Source organism: Ornithorhynchus anatinus, chromosome 1 (assembly GCF_004115215.2).
Source record: "Ornithorhynchus anatinus isolate Pmale09 chromosome 1, mOrnAna1.pri.v4, whole genome shotgun sequence".
NCBI lineage: Eukaryota > Metazoa > Chordata > Mammalia > Monotremata > Ornithorhynchidae > Ornithorhynchus > Ornithorhynchus anatinus.
Window position 1 is genome coordinate 8,384,949 of NC_041728.1, and position 23,777 is coordinate 8,408,725.

Consider the following 23,777-nt stretch of genomic DNA (forward strand, 5'->3'; position numbering starts at 1 on the left):
TAGGGACTGTCTCTATCTGTTGCTGAATTGTACTTTCCAAGCATTTAGTACAGTGCTCTGCACACAGTAAGGGCTCAATAAATACGACTGAACGAATGAATGAAAGAATCCATGGTATGTATTGGGTGCTAACTACGCGCAGAGCACTGCACTGAATGCTTGGGAGAGTACGCTACCAGAGAATCAGCAATAACTACCAGTGATTGATCGATCCTCCTTTCAAGGGGCTGCCCCAGGGCCTTAGCTTCTCCGCTCCAACGATCACTTCCTCGTTACCGTTGGCATGGCTCAGCCCATAAAGCCCGGGCCTGGGAGTCAGAAGGACCTGCGTCCTCATCCCGGCTCTGCCGCTTGTCTGCTGTGTGACCTTGGGCGAGTCACTTCACTTCTCTACGCCGCGGTTACCTCACCTGTAAAATGGGGATTAAATCTTATTCCTTCCTACTTTGATTGCGAGCTCCACGTGGGTCAGAGACCGTGCCCGACCTGGTTGTGTATCCACTCCGGCGCTCAGAACGGCGGCTGACACATAATGAGCGCTGAACAGGTACCGGGATTCAATTCAAATTAAGCCGAAATTATGTCCCGAAGCTTCTGGGAGCCGGCGGAGGTGGATTTCCAGCTGCCCACTGCAGATCTGAAGCTCGAGACAGAGGTCGCGGTTCATTCCGGAACTGAGAGCTAGTGGCCCAACAACCAGTCAGCCCACACCATTAAAGTAATGATTCCACACAGGTTCTTAACTGATATTTTGTAAACATGTTTTATTTCTACCACTTAGAACAATTTTAAATCATGTCTATTTGTTTGCCTTCAACAACTCAGACATTCATTTAAGTTTTAAAAACCTCAAACCACAAAGCAATAAATTTGGCCTTTTTTTTCCTCCCCCAAAAGGGAAATACATCTTGGCTACAAGAAAAAAAATTCTAATTATAGAATTCATCTTACATCAGCCGGTTGCTGCGATTTATAATTACTTAAAAATTACATTGGCAGAAAAATGAACGTTAGCTGATTAGTACATAAAAGAAAACTGTTTAGCATATCATGGTAAATAAGAAATAAAGCAAAAAAAAACCCTGTTCTCAAGGTAATTTTTAAATAGATCTCTGTTATAGTGCATTTCTCTTTCATCCGCTCAATCCCTTATTGAGCACTCCTCTATATACAAAGGTACAACAAATTAATACAGTACATACCGCAACAACAAATTAAAGTATGTCGTAAAATACCAACTTCAAACTCCCCATCTTGTAGCTGAAATATTGGCTTCTTATTCCTCAACTCTTCTTCTGTTGTTCAAAGATGACATTTTCTCATCAAAAGGCACATTCTTACCTGGAACACAAAATATACGCAATTATCTTTATGTGTCTTTTCTCGCTTGGATGTGTTTAATTTCTGCCCAAGCCCCTAATGGGAAAAACAACACAGATTTAGATGGGTTGTTTTGATTATTCCAAAAAAGTACAGTGACTGATTCCAATGGAATATGGTCCTGTGTAAAAATGATGCTTCGTTAATTACCTGACTGGGTTCCAAGAGCGGGTCTCCTGTTCGCCGAGCTTTGGAGCAGAACCGCGTGACGCATGGAAAATATCTCAGTGGCTACTCTAGGAAAGGTTAGTTCTTCTGAGCATCTGCAGTTTGAGACCCATTTTTTGAGCTCATTTCTTGTCCATTTGCCAATAATCAGAAGTCTTTATTTTATGGTATTTGTTGAGTACGGCCACTGAACTAAGAGCTGGAGTAGACACAAGATACTCAGGTTGGACACAGTCCTTGTCCCACATAGGGCTCACAGTCTTGATTCGTTTTTTTACAGACGAGGTAACTGAGGCACAGAGAAGTTAAGTTAAGTGATTTGTCCAAGGTCACCCAGCAGACATGTGGTGGAGCTGGGGTTAGAACGCAGGTCCTGAGTTCTACAGTATCCTCCCAAGCACTCAGTATGGCGCTCAATAAATGCCACTTACTGGGAAAATGCTATCTTACTAAATTGTCCCTTAAAACGAACATTATCCACACTAAGATTCTTGACCAGATGGACTGAAATGAAGGCATTTAGTGTATTTTGTAATAAAATGCCTTTGATAGCCAATCAGTAGCATACAGTAAGTCTCCAAGTTATTACTGAAAACTAATGAGATTCTAATGTATTCTTAATTGGAGGGTAAATTTCAAGCTTGTAGGATAAATCCTGAGGGCCCGATGACCCTTGGTTCCATGAAGCACGATGCGACAGACCCTTGGCAGGCTTCGTAATTCACGAGTCCCCGGATGACTTGCTGCCTTGAACTCCAATTGTTCTGAATTCTCGTGGTGTAGCTCAGGAAGAGGCTGACTCCTCGATTACCCATCTGCATTTTTCTGTCTACAGCTGAGGATCCGGTCGTGTATCAGGAGGTCGCTGGGGGGGTCTGCTTTTTTGTCTCCGGATGAAATAAAACTATACCAAAGTTACATAAATGGTGGTCCTGAAGGATAGGGGAGCCACCCGAATCAGGGGTTCTCTCGGATTTTGCCGACCCTGTAAGCTCCTTGCAGGCAGGGATCGTGTCTACCAACTCTACTGTGCTTCCCCTAGTGCTTAGCACAGTGCTCTACACATGGTAGAGGCTCAATAAATAAAATCAAATGAATCGACTGAGGTCCCACTCGATGGTACTGAACAGATTCTTGCTAGGCCCCCTACTACTCTAAGACCCTCTAGCCCCCCCCCCCATCTAGACTGTTAGCTCCTCCTGGGCAGGGAACATGAGCATTAATTCTGTTGGCTTGTCCTCTCCCAAGCGCTCAGTACAGTGCTGTGGACACAGTAAGCACTCAATAAATACCATTGATGGACTGATTGCTACACTGTCCCATAGAGCAGACATCCAAATCACTCCCAAGTTGGCCAGATCCTCAATTGGGCAGCCTGGAAGACCAATCGCTTCTTTCGCAAAATAATACTAGCGATACTGGTGAAGCACCTGCTATATGCCAAGCACTGTAAATGAAATAAAATAATAGTGGTATTTGTTAAACCCTTACAATGGGCCAGGCACTGTACTAAGCGCTGAGGGGTGGGTACATGCAAATCGGGTGGAGCACACCAAGTGCTACGGTAGAAACAGAATAATCAGGTCCCAAACTGGGTTCACAGAATATGTAGGCGGGAGAACAGGTATTGAATCCCCATTTTGCAGACAAAGGAACTGCTGCAGAAAGAAGTTCAGAGACTTGCCCAGGATTACAAAACGGCTAACCGGCGGAACCGGGATTAGAACCTGGGTCCTCTGACTCCCAGGCGCGTGCTCTTTCCACCAGGTCGCGCCGCTTCCTGGTTCCAACGAGATTTTTCCAAATATTTGGCTCTCTGATGCAGGAAACTTGGAACCACGTGCTGTTGTTCAATGAACTGGCTGGAGATATGGCATTAGCAATTAAATGCTTTTCCCATACCGAGGATGTAAGTCACGGAGCGTGAATCTTCAAAATTCGAGTTTGTTAACTTGCCAAATGGGATTCCCAGGGCAACAGCAGAATAATGACTTTCTATTGACTTCGTTTCTCTTACACTCATACACAACCTTTTCCAAGCTCTTAGGTGGGAAACCCAATGGGCTGTGCTTCTCTAAGTGAAAAGTAACTTAATGTCCACGATCTCATTACCTTAGAAAAGCTTGCTGTGGGCAGGGAACATGCTTACCAATTCTGTTACACCACACTCCCCCAAGTGCTTAGTTCATTCAATAGTTCAGTGCTCTGTACACAGTGAACACTCAAGAAATACCACTGATTGACTGAAAATAAAACTCAAGAGAGGCAGCGTAGCCCAGTGGATAGAATCCGGGGCTGGGAGTCAGAAGGACCTGGTTCTAATCCCGGATCCACCACTTGTCGGCTGTGTGACCCCGGGCAAGTTACTGCACTTCTCTGTGGGATAGGGACTGTGTCCACCCTGATTAGCTTATACAATAATTAATAATAATTACGGTATCTGTTAAGCGCTTACTATGTTGCCGAGCACTGTTCTAAGCGCTGGGTTAGATACAAGCCTATCAGGTTGTCCCACGTGGGGCTCACAGTTTTAATCCACATTTTACAGATGAGGTAACTGAGGCAGAGAGAAGTGAAGTGACTTGCCCAAAGTCACACAGATGACAAGGAGCAGAGCAGTGATTAATAATAATAATGTTGGTATTTGTTAAGCGCTTACTATGTGCCGAGCACTGTTCTAAGCGCTGGGGTAGACAGGGGAATCAGGTTGTCCCACGTGGGGCTCACAGTCTTAATCCCCATTTTACAGATGAGGGAACTGAGGCACAGAGAAGTTAAGTGACTTGCCCACAGTCACACAGCCGACAAGTGGCAGAGCTGGGATTCGAACTCATGAGCCCTGACTCCAAAGCCCATGCTCTTTCCACTGAGCCACGCTGCTTCTCCACGACCCACGACCATTAGAACCCACGACCTCTGACTCCCAAGCCTGTGATCTTTCCACTGAGCCAAGTCGCTTCTCTAATATTTGCATTTTGTCCTTCAACATAATAATAATAATAATGTTGGTATTTGTTAAGCGCTTACTATGTGCAGAGCACTCTTCTAAGCGCTGGGGTAGACACAGGGGAATCAGGTTGTCCCACGTGGGGCTCACAGTCTTAATCCCCATTTTACAGATGAGGGAATTGAGGCACAGAGAAGTGAAGTGACTTGCCCACAGTCACACAGCTGACAAGTGGCAGAGCTGGGATTCGAACTCATGAGCCCTGACTCCAAAGCCCGTGCTCTTTCCACTGCGCCACGCTGCTTCTTCAACCTCCACAATCACCTAGTTGGGCAAATATTTGAAATCAACTATATTTACAGCAGTGACTGCCTCAGTTAGAATCCAATTTCCATTCCTGTATTTTTATTATTTAAACACACTCCTGAAACACCTTGTACGAAAGTGACAAAGAAACTTGTATTAAAAAAAAAGCCACCCTCTGCCTGAGATACGACGGCGTTTGAATGCATGCCTTGCATCATTAAATTTTAGATACTTTAATCATGGGGTTTTCAACATAAAATACATCTCTAGAAAAAGTTGACACCGTTACGTTCTTTTGATATACGCAATTATGCCTCCAAAATATGACTGGGATATTTTAAATACACGCAATTATGCCTCCAAAATATGACTGGGATATTTTAAATATCAAATTGTTGTGGTTTGAAGGACTGAGTTACTTTTGACAACTATACCTTTCGTTCACTTGGGCAGCCAAGTTTAAGTTAGACAGTCGGGTTGAAGAGGAAACTAAAAATGATGCTTAACGAAGACTGATAGGGAGTAAGATGGAGCTGACTCAAAACACTTCTGGGGAAATCCACAGCCACCCATTTTACACTGGACTGGGCCTTTACATCAGACAGTCCAATCAATCCATTAATGGTAATATCTTGAGCACCTACTGCAAGAAGAGCCCTCCGGGGCTTAGGACCCACTTCACTCCATACTTCGCTACCCGGATCATCTTTCTACAGAACCGTTCAGGGCACGTCACTTTCCACCTCAAAAATCTCGAGCGGTTGCCTACCAACCTCCTTAACAAACACAAACTCCTCACTATTGGTTTTAAAGCAGTCCATTTTAAAGCAGTCCATCCCCTTGTCCCCTCCTATCTCACCTCCCTTCTCTCCTTCTCCAGCCTAGCCCGCACAGTCCTTTCCTCTGTTGCCGCTAACCTTCTCACTGGGCCTCCCATCTCGCCTGTCTCGCTGCCGACCCCTGGCCCACCTCCTACTTCTGGCCTGGAATGTCCTCCCTCCTGAAATCTGCCAATCACTTTTCCCCCTTCAAAGCCCCACTGAAGGCTCACCTCCTCCAAGAGGTCCACCCAGACTAAGCCCCCTTCTCCTCAGCTTCCCCTTCCTTCGGCATCGCCTCGACTCGCTCCCATATGTATATATCTATAATTCTATTCATTTATATTGATGCCTGTTTACCTGTTTTGGTGTCCGTCTCCCAGTCCCTATACGGTAAGTCTGCTGTGGGCAGGGATTATCTCTCTTCATTGTCGTATTGCACTTTCCAAACGCTTAGTATATTCATTTCATCATTCATTCAAACGTATTTATTGAGCGCTTACTGTGTTGAGCACTGTACTAAGCACTTGGGAAGTACAATTCAGCAACAAATAGAGACAATCCCTGCCCACAGTGGGCTCACAGTCCAGAAGGGGGGGAGACAGGCATCAAAACAAGTAAACGGGCAACAGTAGCACCATTATGAATAGAATTATAGATATATTCACATCATTAATAAAAATATAATTATAAATACGTACATATATACACAAGTGGTGTGGGGCGGGGAGGGGGACAGAGCAAAGGGAGCGAGTCGGGGCTATGGGGAGGGGAGGGGGAGCAGAAGAAAATGGGGGCTTAGTCTGGGAAGGCCTCCTGGAGGAGGCGAGCCTTCAGTAGGGCTTCGCAGGGGGGAAGAGAGCTAGTTTGGAGGATGTGAGGAGGGAGGGCGTTCCAGGCCAGAGGGAGGACGTGGGCCAGGCGTGGACGGCGGGACAGGCGAGAACGAGGCAAAGTGAGAAGGCGAGCGGCACCAGAGGAGCGGAGTGTGCGGGCTGGGCTGGAGAAGGAGAGAAGGGAGGTGAGGTAGGAGGGGGCAAGGGGATGGGGAGCTTTCAAGTCAACAGTGAGGAGTTTTTGCTTCATGCCAAGGTTGATAGGCAACCTCTGGAGATTTTTGAGGGGGCGGGTGATGTACCCAGACCGTTTCTGTAGAAAGAGGATCCAGGCAGCAGAGTGAAATATAGAGTGAAGCGGGGAGAGACAGGAGGTTGGGAGGTCAGAAAGGAGACTGATGCAGTCATCCTGTCGGGTTATGATGACCGACTGTACTAACGTGGTAGCGGTTTGGACGGAGGGGAAAGGGAGGATCCTGGCGATGTTGTGAAGGTGAGACCGGCAGGCTTTGGTGACAGATGGGCTATAAGGGGTGAGTGAGAGATCGGAGTCAAGCATGGCACCAGGGTTGCGGGCCTGTGGGACGGGAAGGATGGTCGTGCCGTTCACAGTGACGGGAAAGTCAGGGAGAGGACGAGGTTTGGGAAGGAAGATGAGGAGCTCAGTCTTGTGCTCTGCACACAGTAGGCGCTCAATAAATACGATTGAATGAATGAATAGTACAGGGCTTGGCCCCTAGTAAGTGCTTAAATACCGTAATTATTATTACTAAGTGCTTGGGCGAGTACAATATAAGGAACTAGGTGGACATGATCCCCACCACAAAGAGACTGCCTATTCTTTGCTTAGAAATATGCATAGGAATAGACTCCTCATTCTCCCCCCTCGGCAGCCAGCTAGTGTTCCACATCCAATCACCAAGAAATCCAACCAGAAAGCCTCCTGCCACAATTCAATCCCATTTCCCCTAGGCCAACCCTCAACGGAATTGGGGAACAACTTAGCGAGCCTCGTAGCCAGCAAAATCTCCCTCGGTTTCAAATTCTCATTACGTGAGTCATCGCCTCTTTTCTTCTCCGTGTTAACTCATACCAACCATTTTTCCTTTTCTAACAGGGTCTACCGCTTATCCAATCATTCTCCTCCATTCCCCCTCGACATCCATCCGACAGTGATCTGACCCCAACTAGGTGTAGTCCTGAGAACAGCCGAATGAACGGAGGATTTGCAAGGCGTGTGAATTTCCCGGTTTTCACTCTCCGCTCTAACTCTGACTGAAGTCGGTTTTTGTTTCCACTCAGCCTTTTTCTTCTGCCGGCGGAGAGATCCCTTATCCCTCTCAGTCAAAGGGATATCTGGAGCGCTTGCTCTGTGCAGAGCGCTGTGTTAAACGCTTTTTACCTGGACACGATCCCTGCACTCAAAGACCTCGCAGTCGAGCGAAAATCAGATCGGTCATAGTGTTCCACATGGGGCTCCCTGTCTTAGGGGGAACAAGTATCTCACCCCTGTTTTGCAAATGAGGAAACAGAGGCACAGAGAGGTTAAGTGACTAGCCCAAGATCCACAAAAAGCAGGTGGCAGAGCTAGGATTAGATTTCCGGTCTTGCGACCTTTGCTGGGCTCTTCCCACTAAGCCGCATTCCTTCACCCAGGCACCTTCCCACGGCGCGTGAGCTTCCTTTATAGACTTTGTTGGATATCCTGTGTCCCTTCTCTCAGCTCATTTTCCGCTGCGGGCTGGCTTCAGGCCAGATGCACCCAAAGGGCACTGCCTTGCATTTACCATAATGAATCTCATCCTGTTTCTGCAAGAACCTTTTTCCAAGTAATCAAGGTCACTCTGGATTTTATCCTTGCCTTATAATGGGAGGCAACCTCCCTTGTATCATCTGCAAACCTGATTTATTTTCTTACGGTATTTCTTAAGTGCTTACTGTTCTAAGCACTGGGGTGGATACGGACAAACGGGACTAGACGCAGTCCCTGTCCCATGTGGGGCTCACAGTCTGAATCCCACCATTTTATAGACGAGGTAACCGAGGCACGGAGAAGTGAAGTGACTTGCCCGAGTTCGCACAGCAGACGGGTGGCGGAACCGGGATCAGAAACCACGATCTTGTGACTCTCGAGCCCATGCTCTATCCGCTACGCCATGGTCAGTGTCCTCTCACTGAGCCCCTGATGAGCAGGGCCTCAATTTCTTCATCCCTACCATCGCTAGAGATAAACAACGCACTCCTCACCAACACCTGTCCGGTCACCTCCCACTAATGCAGCCGAGACCACACAGGGCTTTGCAGAAGCACGGATGATGAACTTCAGTAGATCTAGAAAATCCCAACACAACAAAATATCCTCAAGAAGGATATTTTCAATGACCCTATTTAGTATATTCGATCGCCTCTGGCCTCTTGGGTGACTGTGGGTAAGTCGCTAACCTTCTGACCCGCTGTAGAATGGGCAACGACATATCTCTCGGATTGAGAGATCGGCGTGGGACCCAGCCTGCAACCGACCTGATGATCTTGTATTTATCCCAGCATTTAGCATCCGCGGGGGTGAGATAGCAGTTCATTCACTCATTCAATCGTATTTATTGAGCGCTTACTATATGCAGAGCACTGTACTAAGCGATCAATCATATTTATTGAGCTCTTTCTGGGTGTGGAGCACTGAAACTAAACATTTGGAAAGGGTATATGCTATAACAGAGATGCTCACCACAAGCTTACAGTTAAGGGCCTGTGTGGGGGATAAAGGATAGGAGGGCTGAGAAGGTACAGACCCTAAGTTCCTTGAGGGCAGAGATCCTATCTACTGACCCGCCCCAGCGCTTAGCATAGCCTGGCTCATCGGGTGATTCAGGGACTCAGGCAGGTCACCTGCTTCCAGCCTCTCTCCATTCTCATCAGGAGGTGAGGGGCCTGCCAAGGTCACAGTCTCTTTCCAGGTGACAGAGCACAGGCCAGGGAATCAGAAGGTCAAGGGTTCTAATCCCAGCTCTGCCACTTGTCTGCTGGGTGACCTTGGGCAAGTCATTTCACTTTTCTGGGCCTCGGTTACCTCATCTGTAAAATGGGGATTAAGACTGTGAGCCCCACATGGGACACCTGATTACCTTGTATCTATCTGTATCTGTATACATACTTTGTATGTATACAGTGCAGAGAACATAGTACGTGCTTAACAAATACTATTATTATTATTATTCCCTCATCTGGAAAATGGGGATTGAGACTGTAAGCCCCATGTGGGACTGGGGCTGTGTCCAACACCATTTGCCAGGAACATAGTAAGTGCTTAACAAATATCACAATCATTATTATTATTACTATTTTATCTCACTCTTTCATGGGCCCCAAATAGCTTAGCTGCTTTCCAAATTTCTCATCCGGGACTTCTTGGATCGCACATTCTCCCAGCAAAGTGACAGGATCTATGACAGCACTGTACCACTTAGCTCCATCAATTACTATCACGGCTTAAAGTCATCAGTCAATCAACTTACGTTTATTGAGCGTGCAGAGCAATGGACAATCGGATTTGAAGACGCTACCCAGAAAAACATGGACGGCACTATTTAATATGTTTTTTATTGGCCCTCCGGAGAGCTGTAAGGCCTATATTTTTGCAATGAACATTAATAATTTATTTTCAGTTGCTTCTGTATGCTGCATGCTGGGGCTAAACTTGGGAATTGTTCCTTAAAATGCTTCGAGCCAATATTGAAGGCCATAATTTGCAAATTAGGACAGTTTTCCTTCTATTTGAGCACTTTAAAACAGAATTTGTTTTCCAAATGGGAAAGATTAAGTGAGGGCTGAGGGGAAAAATAATCCGATTCCAAATTCAGATCAATTTGTTGATTTTAATAATTCAGAAAATACCTGGCAGTGAACTGCTTTTTCACAAAATGCCACGAGGCCACACTAAAGAAAACCCAATTAAGTGAAGTAATAAGGGGGTGGTTGTGAGGGTATAAAAGCAGAGAATTTTAGGTTGAAATTAATGTCAAATATTGTCGAAAGGGAGCCCCCACAGTGATGTTTCCAGGTTCCGGATCCTGCTTTTAAAAATTTCCTGAGCATTAAAAACAAACATTAGAGGCAATAATTAAGGCTGATTTATGCTGCTCGACCCTGGGTAGAGAGCTACCGTAATATTCATATTTCATAAACTGTCGCATCCGTCCCTTTTCGTTTTACATTACAAAGCAGCCATTTGTAACTCACGTTCTGTTGAGAATGCCAATGTGTCTATTTTCCACATTTTTTTTCCTAGAAAAATGAAAGTAACTTGAAGCTTAAGCCACAACACACATTAACCTCTGGTTCCTCATCAGTCAACGAGGCCTGAAATACACCGCTTTGGTTAACGCCACCAAGACCTGCCTTCTAAATGGATGTTCGATTACTCCTGGCACAGTGCTTTAATCGGGAGGAGAAATAAAACGATTTTGCTTACAGCAACGGGTTCTAACGGGCTTTTAACTCAGGAGCCCTAATCTATATTTATTCCTCCGATTTATAAAATGCACTTTTCTGCGTTCGCTGAGGAGCTCAAGCACAAAGTTTAAAGAGATCAATAGCTGACTGTCAAAAATACATTTTTAACATCCCGCCGACCAGGTTCAAACCTCGTCAGACCGGGTCCCTCTCGGACCATTACGGGTGTGAAATTGTAATAGAAGTTGTTCTGTGGATTAGGTCTTCTTCCCCTCTCCATCCCTGTAGATGGAACTTGGGAGCTGCAGGCAGATCATCTGGCTAGGTTAGAGGTTAGTATTCAAACAGGGTAAGCAATGTGGACCTCTGCAACACCTAGGTGGAATAATACAGATACAGACGGATATTCTCAGCAACATCAGCACCTCTCTGTCCATCTGAACCGGCTATTTTTAAAACATTTTTTACCTTTTATACAGTAAGGTCCTGGGGAGGGAAAGGACTCTTCTTTTTACCTCAACTCTATATTCTCACTTAGCAGAAGTAACTCATTCATTCCAAGAGCTTAGTACAGTGCTCTGCACATAGTAAGCGCTCCATAAATACAATTCAATGAATACATTCATTCATTGAACTGTATTTATGGAGCGCTTACTATGTGCAAGGCACTGTATTAAGTGTTTAGGATGGTATAACAGAACAATAAAGAGACACATTCCCTGGCCACAATGAGTAATGATAGTATTTATTATTCATCTACTTTGTGGAAAGTACTATACTAAGCACTATAAGGTCCCTCTAATAATAATAATACTAATAATGACTGCGGTATTTAAGCACTTATTATGTACCAGGCACGGGGTTAAGCACTGGGGTGGATACACGCAAATCAGGTTGGACATAGTCTCTGTCCCGCATGGGGTTCACAGTCTTAATCCCCATTTTCTAGATGAGGCAACTGAAGCACAGAGAAGTGAAGTGACTTGTCCAAAGCCACACAACTGACAAGTGGTAGAGCCGGAATTCGAACCTGTGACCTTCTGACTCCCAGGCCCGTGCTCTATCCACCAGGCCATGCTACTTCCCTTCTCAAGTGTAGGGTCACTGTGGGCAGGGGATGTCTTTCACATTATTGTACCGTACTCTCCCAAGCACTCAATACAGTGTTCTGCACATAGGAAACGCTCAATAAATAGGACTGAGAAGACGTACACTGATCTGATGAAAACTAACAAGTTCCCTGGCCCTCAAGCGGCTCACAATCTAAGGAAAACAGGTGGGAAGGTTGGTGACAGACAAGCAAGGAAAGGCGAACTGACAAAAAAACCTCAATCATGCAAAAAAAAGATTGAAACAAATTCCCCAGGAGTTGCAGTTTCATACTCTTCATCGCCTAGGCAGAAAAGGAGCAGGCCTAGTGGACGGAGCACAGGCCTTGGAGTCAGAGGACCTGGGTTCTACCACTGGATCTACCATTTATCTGTCATGTGACCCTGGGCAAATCACTCGATGGCTCGGGCTCCTAATCTATAAAATGGGGAATTAAATGCCTATCTCCCTCTCCCTTACACCGTGAGCCTCATGTGGGACAGGGATCGTATCCAAACTAATTATCGTGTATCTACCCAAGCACTTAATACACTGCTAGGCAGAAGGTAGGGCTGAACACATACCACAGTTGTTATTGCATTCTTCTCCGGACCCAAAAATTGCCAGGGGAGAGGATAAAGGTGGGTTGGAGAGCGAGAGAGCGAGAAAGAGAGCACTAGTGAGTGCATGGAAAATTTTGAGATTGAAATTTAAATAGCAAAGCTGGTCAAACTGAAGGGAAAAACCGGTGAACTGTCATTTCTTCATCTTTGGCCTCCCAGCTAGGTCACTTGGGATCAGGCAGTGAATTGTCCCTTTCATAGTCCTTGAAAAGCAAGGGCTAGAACAGGCCACTGAAAGGCCAGGGGTATTCAGATTTAAGCCTCCAGGACGAGGCAAAATTGCTTTGAACCGGCAAGCCCAGCTCATCAGCCACTTTCATGTAGTCAGTTCCTTGTCCCCGAAGCTACAGAAAACCCAGCTTCTGCAGACATAATACAACGATAATACATGGCTGGAAGGCTTTATTGGAAGGAATATTTTTTATTATTCTCTGTCTAAAACATATTGTTTAGGTTGCTTTTATCTATCAAGGTAGTGAGTTAAACCAATGTTTTATCAGTGCTATCAGGACTCTAATAGCACCGGTGTCTGGAACAATTTATAGACCACCGTCTTGGGGATTCTAACAGGACCACCCTCATCATTTTACACTTAGTCTTTTTTAAAAAAAATTTCGACTCTATACGGTGAAGAGAAATATAAAACGATCTTCCTCCGGTCTTCAGGCCCAAGGGAATTCGGAGTAGAGCTGGAAGAGAGCTTCCCACAGCCTGTGGCCTGGAAAACCCCTTCAAGGGTGAGCTGCCCAAACAACAGCACAGTCACACATCGCCACCTCCTTCTCCGCTGCACCTTTCCCCATCTGATGGGCGACTAACTGGGAAAACGGAGAGCAAAGTCACACCCCCAGATCCCAAAAAGCTACCCCGGTGGAGGGGGTGGGGAGACAGTGACCCAAATTCTAGTCCGGCTGCCTTTTGCTTGATCCGGTCCAGATCCAGGCCAGACGGTGTGGGATATACTGGGAGATTCCACGATAATCCCTAGCTCCAACAACCCTCGAGGCGGCTGAGATAAACTACGAAGGCTTTGACGTGTGGCATGGCATATTCCTAAAAATATTAATAATGATAATAATAATAATAATCGTGGTATTTGTTAAGCCCTTCCTATGAGCCGAGAACCATACTTAGCACTGGGGTAGATACAAGATAATCAGGTTGGACGCAGTTCATGTCCCAGATGGGGCTCACAATCTTCACCCTCATTTTACAGATGAGGCAGCCGCGGCACGGAGAAGCGATATGGCGTGGCCCGGGTCACACGGCAGACAAGTGGCAGAGCCGGGATTAGAAGCCACGTCCTCTGACTCTCAGGCCCGGGCTCCTTCCACTAGGCCACGCTACTGATGACAATAACAGTGGTCTTTGTTAAGTGCTTACTATGAGCCAAATCCTGTGCTAGGCACTGAGTTTATGGAGAACATCATCAGAACAGACAGTGACCCTGTCTCACATGGGGCTCATAGTCTAAGAGGAAGGGAGAACAGGTATTGAACCCCAGTCTACAGATTGGGAAAGAAAGGCCCGGAGAAGTTAAGTGATTCGCCCTAGGTCATACAGCAGGCAAGGGGCCGAGTCAAGTTAGAACCCAGGTCTGCCTGATTTCCAGGTCCGGCTCTTTTCACTACACAGCACTTCTTCGTCATCGACAGCAGTATGACACTGGCTAAATGTCCGTGTGACGCTCCCACCAGCTTCGGATCAAAGCAGGTCTTGAATGGTGGCCCGAGTTTCAGTACTTTCTTAATGGCAGATTTTCCCACCTACATTAAATCCCAGCAAAGCCACCTATCTTGCTGTGCCCAAATCTGTCTTGTCCACTTGGGGGGCGGGGACGGGGGTGGTGGTGGTCTCTGTTGCCACCCCAGAGGCTGAAGGGGAAACTTCAGAAACTTCTGCTCAAAAAAACCACCTGTTACATCTTTCATGCTTCACCTTCTTCAAAGTTCATATATCAAGGCCCTGCTCAAACACTGTCCTCCACATGACTTTTGCGACATTACCACCATCTTTCCTGTCTCACAACCTTGGCATTATCCTGGACTCATCTCTCTCATTCAACCCACATGTTCATTCAGTCACCAAATCCTGTCAGTTCTACCTACATGACATCACTAAAATCCACCCTCTCCTCTCCAACTAGTTACTGTGCTAACCAAGGATATGTCAGATCCCATTCTGACCACCATATCAGCCTCCTTGCTGATCCCCCTACCTCCCGTCTCTACACCAACCCATATTTCGTTCTGCCGCCTGGATCTTTCTTCTGTAAAACCTCTCAGTCCACCCTGTCGTACTCCTCAAAAACCTTCGGTGGTTGCAAACCACCTCCATTTAATTCATTCATTCTTTCAATTGAATTCATTGAGCGCTTACTGTGTGCAGAGCACTCTACTAAGCCCTTGGAAAGCACAATTCAGCAATAATGAGAGACAATCCCTGCCTACAGTGGGCTTACAGTCTAGAAGTGGGGAGACAGACATCAAAACAAGTATTCAGGCATCAATATAAATAGAATTACAGATATATCCATATCAAAACAAGTAAAAAGGCATCAATATAAATAATAGAATTATAGATACGTAAATGTATACACAAGTGCCGTGGGGTGGGGGGTACAGCAAAGGGAGCGGGTCGGGGCGACGTGGAGGGAAAGAGAAGCTGTGGAAAAGGGGGGCTTAGTCTGGAAAGGCCTCTTGGGAGAGGGGAGCCTTCAGTGGGGCTTTGAAGGGGGGGAAGAGTGATTGTTTGGTGGATTTGAAGAGGGAGGGCATTCCAGGCAAAAGGCAGAACGTGGGCCAGAGGTCGACGGCGGGACAGGTGAGAACGAGGCACAGTGAGAGGAGCAGAGTGTGCGGGCTGGGTTGGAGAAGGAGAGAAGGGAGGTGAGGTAGGAGGGGGTAAGGGGATGGACAGCTTTGAAGCCAACATCAAAGTCATTACCACCGGCTCTAAGGCCCTCACTTCTATCATACCTCGCTAATTTACTACATCCCAATCTACACACTTTGTTCCTCTAATGCCAATTTATTTCCCGTAACCCAATCTCAACTATCTCATGGCCAACCCCTTGCCCATATGTCCTAGAATGCTCTCCCTCATCACATCCAACAGATCACCACTCTCCCCACCTTCAAAGTCTTCCTAAAATCACATCTTCTCCACGAGGCCTACCCAAAGCCGTCATTTCCCCTACCCGCCACTCCCTCCTGCGTCGTCTTTGGATTTGTACCCACTAAGCACTGAGCATTCACCCCCCACAGCATTTATGAATACATCCTTACACTCTGCCATTTCCACTATCACTAATTCCTTCTCAAGTCTGTCTTCCCCTCAAGACTGAAAGCTCCTGTGGGCAGAGATCATGACCGCCAACTCTTTTGAACTGTATTCTCCCAAGTGCTTAGTACAGTGCTCTGCACACAGTAAGGGCTCAAAAAATACCACTGTTTGGCTGACTGACTGAGGTTCTCAACCTCCTTGTCTGCTTGTTACAGAATGGGAAATAACAGATTGTGGGAATTAAAAATAAACATTTTCAGACTCTAATGTTAAAAAAGGCATTCGAGTCTTAGGTAAAATGCCCGTTACCGGCTCCTCGCTGGAATTTCTTTGAATATTTTTCAAATGATTGTCAAAATCAATTTTTGCATGCCAGAAATCCTTTGGGGGCTATCGTAGCTATTAAATTGGATTGGATTACCTAATTAAGAGAGCTCAAAACGGCATATTCTGTCAGGACGGATCAGATGATTATTTTTTTCTCTCTAATTATTATGACTTTCCTCTTGGTGTGTTCATCTACACGAAATAATTAGAATGCCCTTCTAGCCCATCATTTTATGGCTGTATAACTAGCCGAGATTTAAAAGAACACCACTGAAGTGTCAGAAAAAGGGGAAAATCCACATCGAGTCCTATCTCCAATGTACACTGCAAGACGCTGCAAGAGGAAATTAGTTTCTTCAAATGTACACTCTAATATTTTCACTCTCCCCCTATTGGAATGATGCCCTCCTCAACTAACCTTCGAGGGTGATTGGCATCAAATGCTGTTATCTCATCGTCATCTTCATCTTGTTCTAACGGTGTCAACTCCATATTTTCTAGATTAGTGTCCAAGACGCCATACTTCCGTGTCTTTCTATTTCTTCTTCTCATCCTACGAAACAAAGATTTGCAACGGGAGGGTTTTAAATCGGTTATATTGAAAAATCAAAACAATAATCCACACACGTACAGAATTGTCTTTCATATCTGAAGGTGACTCTGCTTAGGGGGAAATCCCAGGCTTGTGTGTGAGTCTGATTGAAAAGATCAATGATGCAGTCCCCAGTGTGTGTATAAAAAGATTATCCTTTGCCAGGCACACACGCCTTCCACTTGCAGGGCCATTGAATTCTAATCTGACACTGCCAACACACTCATTCATACTTCTCTGTGCCTCAGTTACCTCATTGGTAAAATGGGCCGCTAAGACTGTGAGACCTGGACTGAGTCCAACCTGATAAGCTTGGATCTATTCAGCGCTTAGTATAGTGCCTGGAACGTGGTAAGTGCTTAATGATTAGACTGTAAGCCCGTCAAAGGGCAGGGACTGTCTCTATCTGTTGCCGACTTGTACATTCCAAGCGCTTAGTACAGTGCTCTGCACATAGTAAGCGCTCAATAAACACTACTGAATGAGTGAATAAATACCATTTTTAAAAAACCCACTTGTGAAATCCCTACTCGGTCTTCCAGTCTCTCCCCTCTCCAATCCATACTTCACTCTGGTGCTGGGATCAGCTTTCTAAAACACTGTTCCGCACGCATCTCCTCCACTCCTCAAATACCTCATTCATTTATTCATTCATTCATTCAATCAATCGTATTTAGTGAGTGCTTACTATATGCAGAGCACTGTACTAAACTCTTGGAATGTACAATTCGGCTACAGATAGAGACAATCCCTGCCCCCAAACGGGCTCACCTCCAAAGGTGGCCCGTTCCTCTTCGCATCCATCAATCAACTGTATTCACCGAGTGCTTACTTCGTGCACTGTACAAACACTTGGGAGAGTACACTATAACAGAGTTGGCAGATATGTTCCCTGCCCACAGTGAGCTTACAGTCTAGAGTGGGATAGAGTAGAAACTCCTAAGGCACTTGATCATCTTTCTTCCCTTACGTACCATCACTGCTCTCCCACTACAACTCACCACCCCCACACACTCTGCCCCCTAACCAATCTCCTCACTGTGACTCGACTTCATCTTTCACTGTCAACCTTCCGCTCTGGCCCTCCATCCTCCCTGGACCCAACCTGTGTCTGGCAGATCACTTCAACACTTCTCTTTCCATCTTCCCTTTTTTAAAACGAAGCAAAAAAACCCGGCATTTGTTAAGCACTTACTACGTGCCAGGCACACTACTGAGCGCCGGGGTAGATACAAGCTAATCAGTTGGACACAGATCCTGTCCCACATGGGGCTCACAGCTTGAATCCCCATTTCACAGTTGAGGTAACTGAGGCACAGAGAAGTGAAAGGACTTACCCAAGGTCACCCAGCAGACAAGAGGCAGAGCCAGCATTAGAACCCAGGTCCTACTGACTCCCAGGCTCGTGGTCTTTTCACTACGCCACGCCGCCCTTCCGAAACGACAACTCCTCGGGGAGATCTCTGATCAATCTATCACCTCTCCACTCCACTACTGACGTTTCAGCACTTTCACATTTTATGCTGTATTCTACCAAGCGCTTAGTACAGTGCTTTGCATATAGCAAGCACTCAAAAAATGAATGAACGACTGGGACTTTCCGCCGTACTCATATATATATTTTAATGTGCTATTGTTTCCCCCTACCTTTGGCTGATTTTAGTGTCTTTTCCCACTGCTGGATTGTAAACTCCTTGAGGGCGAGGATCATCTATACTATATCTACTGTATTTTCCTAAGGACTTAGTATCATACCCTGAATAGAACAAACGTTCAGTAATAATGATAATAATGGTATTTGTTAAGCGCTTACTAACAAGCACTGTTCTAAGAGGTGGGGTAGATACAAGTTAATCAGGCTGGACATGGTCCCTGTCCCACAGTTGAGGAAAAGGAGGCACAGAGAAGTTACGTGACTCGCCCAAGGTCACACAGCAAGCAAGTAGTGGCAGAGCCGGGATCAGCACTAAGATCCTCCGACTCCACGGCCCGTGTTCTCTTCCTCTAGGCCATGCAGCTTCCGATCAATACTGTTGATTGACTGATGGGTCAGGGATCATATTTTTTACCTTTACTGAATCACCCATGTGCCCAAGTTTTCAGTACTCAAGCACTACTGACTGATTGGTTGATATTTACAAACCCTTCGCTTCTAGCCTCGGAAAAGAACCGTACCCATTGACTGACAATTCAAACCATCCATAGGCTGCTTTTGCCTCCCATCAGCTACAGAGATGGTTCCCACAGGTTTAAAGCATTTGATCTGTTTCCACTGCTCACTCTTTTCCATGAAGCAGTGTGATCTAGGGGGAAGAATACAAGAGGACCTGGGTTCCCGGGCAAAAGGCCCATCCCCACTCTGAACCTAGATTTCCCTGCAGGACACGAAGAACAGAAGTGACAATCTTTCATTGGGAGGAGGGCAGGGAAAGGGCAAGCTGGATGGGGTTTGGCGAAGTCAGGTGGCCTCTAAGGAGCTAAAGGGTCAGGGAGAGAGAGAGAGAGAGAGATCAGATTTTGGTCTTTTTATCCCGACTGGGGAACCCTTAGCTCCTTTCAGCTTCTCCAGGAAGCCATCAGGTCTTGAGGGGATGTGGGATCAGTGAGGCAGTGGGAGTCCAGCCCAAAGAGCAGGGGTGTGGAAACCATGGCTCCTCGCCCCTCTCCTCATCCCCACAGCCAGAAACATGTGGAGAGAAAGGCACGGCCTCTGGATTTGGCCCAGAGGTTGACTATCAGAGACCTATCACCAGCCCTCCCCTCTGCAACTTTGAGGAAGCAGCGTGGCTCAGTGGAAAGAGCCTGGGCTTCGGAGTCAGAGGTCATGAGTTCGAATCCCGGCTCGGCCACTTGTCGGCCGTGTGACTGTGGGCAGGTCACTTAACTTCTCTGTGCCTCAGTTACCTCATCTGTAAAATGGGGATTAAGACTGTGAGCCTCACTTGGGACAACCTGATTACCCTGTATCTACCCCAGAGCTTAGAACAGTGCTCTGCACATAGTAAGTGCTTAACAAATATCAACGTTATTATTATTCTACTTCCAACTCCATCACTTGGGCAAGTCACTTAACTTCCCTGGACCTCAATGGACATTCAATATTTGTCCTCCCCTAACACCAGTCTCCTCACTGTGACTCGATTTCATCTCTCGCCGTCAACCCCTCGCTCAGGCCCTCCATCCTCCCTGGACCCACCATCGTCTGGCCGACCACTTCACCATTCATTTATTATTTATTATACTCTATTTATATTCTGACTCCCATATGGGACTTGGACTGTGTCTGACCTATCTTGTATCTACCAAAGGGCTTAGAAAGGTGCTTAGCACATGATAGGCACTTAACAAAGATCACGATTTTTATTTTCATTATTGCTATGCTCTGTTTTAGTTAGAAAGCTTAAATCCACACCATCCTGCTACACAAAAATCGGCTTTTCACCCAAATTCCCCTCTAGCACAAGGGTCGTATTCTGGCAAAACCCCACGTTAGAGAAGCCCCTGTTGTATCCTTGAAAACACTCTGATGCCGCAATACGAACAAAGGCCGCTTCCGTCCAACACCAAGGTGCACGGTGGGTCTTCAGGAGAACTTTTCCTAACTCCCTAATGTTCCAGCCGAATTTCATCATGGAAACAAAAAGCTGACTGGTCTGTTCTTTACCTGTCAAGTAAGAAATCACTCACTGTTTCTTTATCGGGAATGGATTCTTCAAGTTAAGTACAATTCTGGGGGCTTCCTTTTCGTGGAAAAACCATCATTCCATTTTTTCACTGCTTTAACTTTTTGAAATGATAATTTTAATTTAGGGTTTCAAAAAAAAGCAAAAAGCAGTGCTCTCCTTTTCCCAGTGGTCCTGGCAATCAATCACATTTAAATAAGCACTTACTGTATGCAGAAGAGCACTGTACTAAGCGCTTGGTGGTGGTCCTGGCAATCAATCACATTTAAATAAGCACTTACTGTATGCAGAAGAGCACTGTACTAAGTGCTTGGTGGTGTACAATATAGCAGAGTTGGTAGACACATTCCCTGCCCATAATAAGTTTACGGTCTAGAGGGAGAGACAGCCACTAATGTAAATAAATGATGTCTATGTACATAAGGGCTTTGGGGTTGAGGGAGGAGTGAATAAGGGGAGCAAATTCAAGTGGAACGGGAGAACGGAGTAGGAGAAGAAGAAATGAGGGTCTAGTCATTAGCAGCGTGGCTCAGTGGAAAGAGCACGGGCTTTGGAGTCAGGGCTCATGAGTTCAAATCCCAGCTCTGCCACTTGTCGGTTGTGTGACTGTGGGCGAGTCACTTCACTTCTCTGTGCCTCAGTTCCCTCATCTGTAAAATGGGGATTAAGACTGTGAGCCCCACGTGGGACGACCTGATTCCCCTGTGTCTACCCCAGCGCTTAGAACAGTGCTCGGCACATAGTAAGCGCTTAACAAATACCAACATTATTATTAGTCGGGGGAGGCACGTTGGAGGAGACGTGCCTTCAAAAAGGCTTAGAAGGTAGGGAGACTAACTGTCAGATATAAAGGGGGAAGGGCGTTTCAGATCAGAGGCAGGATGTGGGCGAGAGTTTGGCGACGAGATAGAGGAGATCGGGTACCCTGGCATAAGGTATCTAGAGAGGACAGGGCACCAGTGGCCCTCATGTGAAGGTAGATCAGTGGGAGCATGCTGGGAGGGATGGAGCGTTAGGAGGGGAATGGCAGGCCCTTCCTTTCGCGGGGATCCCGACTGTGGAAATCAGGCTCCTGGGGATGAGGGAGGCAGAAGAATGGCCGGCCGGCTCTGATCTCTGCCATCATCTCTGCCCCTTTCTCCTCTTATTTCCACGCCCCCACCCCCCTCATCATTGGCCCGGCTTCCCTAAAGGGAGGAGAGAGGAGAAAAAGAAAAAGAAGGCCTGCCACGCCTGCCTCTGTTCGCGGCAGGAACAGGAAGTGAGGAGCAACAGGAAACAGTGGAAGTAGGCGAAAGGGAGAAAGGAACCACGGTGTAGGATTTCTTTGGGTTTGCCCTAAATTTTTTTTTAAAAAAATCAAAAAATAGAAATAGAAATCCAGAAATTCCTTGCCACACAGTCTCTGATCCAGATGGGGCTCCCGGTAGGGGAGAGTAGGACTTAATTCCCATTTCACAGATGAGGAATCCGAGGCCCAGAGAATTTAAGTGACTTGCCCGAAGTCACAGAGCAGATCAGTGGCAGAGACGGGAGTTGAACCCAGGTCCTCTGTGCTCTTTCACTAGGCCACGCTGCTTTCTGTTACATGTATAATTTAATCTTTACATTTTGTGGTACTAGCGCTATTTGCCCTGCCTGAAATCACACACAGAGACCCTGGGGGTTTTTTAACAGTATTTACTGATCAACAGCATTTATGGAGCACCTTTGTACAGAACACTGCACTAAACATTTGGGAGCCTCTGATCAAGGAGAAAGACACACTCCCTGCCCTCAAAGAGACGACAATCAAGTGGAGGTGGCAGACGCTTAAATATATCACGGGTAAGGTCACCATGGAGGTTGTGGGAACTTCGGTGCTTAAATAGTACAAAATGGGTGAAGTGGCATTTGGGATATAGGAAGTGGGGGAAATGACCATATTAATCAGGGAAGGCCTCCTGGAGGAGATGTGACTTTGAAGGGGCTCTGAATGTGGGGAGAGCTGTGGTCTTTTAGGTTAGGAAGACATGGAAGTTTCAGGCAAGAATGAGTATGTGGAGCAAGAGGCTGGCAATGACAGGAGAGATAAGAAGAGACTAGGTCAGCTGGACAGAAATGATGACTGTGAGTTGGGGGGCAAGGAAAGAGTAGATAGGTGGAAGAGAGAGAGAATAATTATTAAAAGGAATTATTATTCACAATAATGTCTGTCTCCCTCCTTGGACTTTAAGCCTCTCTCCTGAAATCCACCAATCACTCTTCCCCCCGTTCAAAGCCCTACTGAACGCACACCTCCTCCATCCAAGAGGCCTTAGACTAAGCCCCCCTTTCCTCAGTTCCCCTTCCCTTCGGCGTCACCTCAACTCGCTCCCTTTGCTCTTCCCCCCCACCCTCCCGCCCCACAGCACTTATGCATATATGTCGGGGGGGAAGCAGCGTGGCTCAGTGGAAAAGAGCCTGGGCTTCGGAGTCGGAGGTCATGAGTTCGACTCCCGGCTCTGCACTTGTCAGCTGTGTGACTGTGGGCAAGTCACTTCCCTTCTCCGTGCCTCAGTCACCTCATCTGTAAAATGGGGATTAACTGTGAGCCTCACGTGGGACGACCCGATTACCCTGTATCACCCCCAGCGCTTAGGACAGTGCTCTGCACATAGTAAGGGCTCAACAAATACCAACATTATTATTATTATATATCTATAATTCCATTTATTTATATTGATGCCTGTTTACTTGTTTTGGTGTCTGTCTCCCCCCCCCCAGACTGTAAGCCCACTGGGGGCAGAGATTGTCTCTCTTTATTGTTGTACTGTATTTTCCAAGCGCTCAGTACAGTTCTCTGCACACAGTAAGCGCTCAATAAATACAACTGAATGAACAGGTCTGCTAATTCTGTTGTACTGTGCTCTCCCTACTGCCTAGTACCGTGCTCTGCGCAAAGTAAGTGCTCAATAAATACAACCGACTGAGGGAGAGAGAAAGGGAGACAGAGGGAGAGAGCGCAAGCACTGATTTTGTGCATTAAAGCCAAAGGTTAGGAGTTTCTGCTCCATGTGGAATGGTAAATCACTAGAGGGTTTTGAGGAACAGGGAGCTTACTAGGTGCCAAGCACTGCGCCAAATGCTGGGACGGGTCATTCATTCAATCGTATTTGAGTGCTTTAGTGAGCACTGTACTAAGTGCTTAGCAATGTACTAAATAGGTCCAAAATAATCCCATCAGACCTAGTCCCCGATCCACATGGTAATCACAATCTAAGGGGCAGGGAGAGCGGGTGTCTCATTCGCACTT

The 23,777-nt window shown here is 46.4% G+C and overlaps 1 protein-coding gene across 1 annotated transcript in view; it reads right to left on the reverse strand.

Annotated features, from left to right (window-relative positions):
• Positions 1-744: 744 nt before the first annotated feature.
• The window catches only part of FAM174A (family with sequence similarity 174 member A), a 41,916-nt gene continuing 18,883 nt past the window's right edge, over positions 745-23,777 (reverse strand). The window contains exons 3-4 of the mRNA XM_039911164.1: positions 16,647-16,781; positions 745-1,341 (exon numbers count right to left, since the gene is read on the reverse strand). Of these exons, the coding sequence (XP_039767098.1) occupies positions 1,338-1,341; positions 16,647-16,781 (139 nt within the window). The 3' untranslated portion in view covers positions 745-1,337. The remainder of the gene's footprint in view (positions 1,342-16,646; positions 16,782-23,777) is intronic.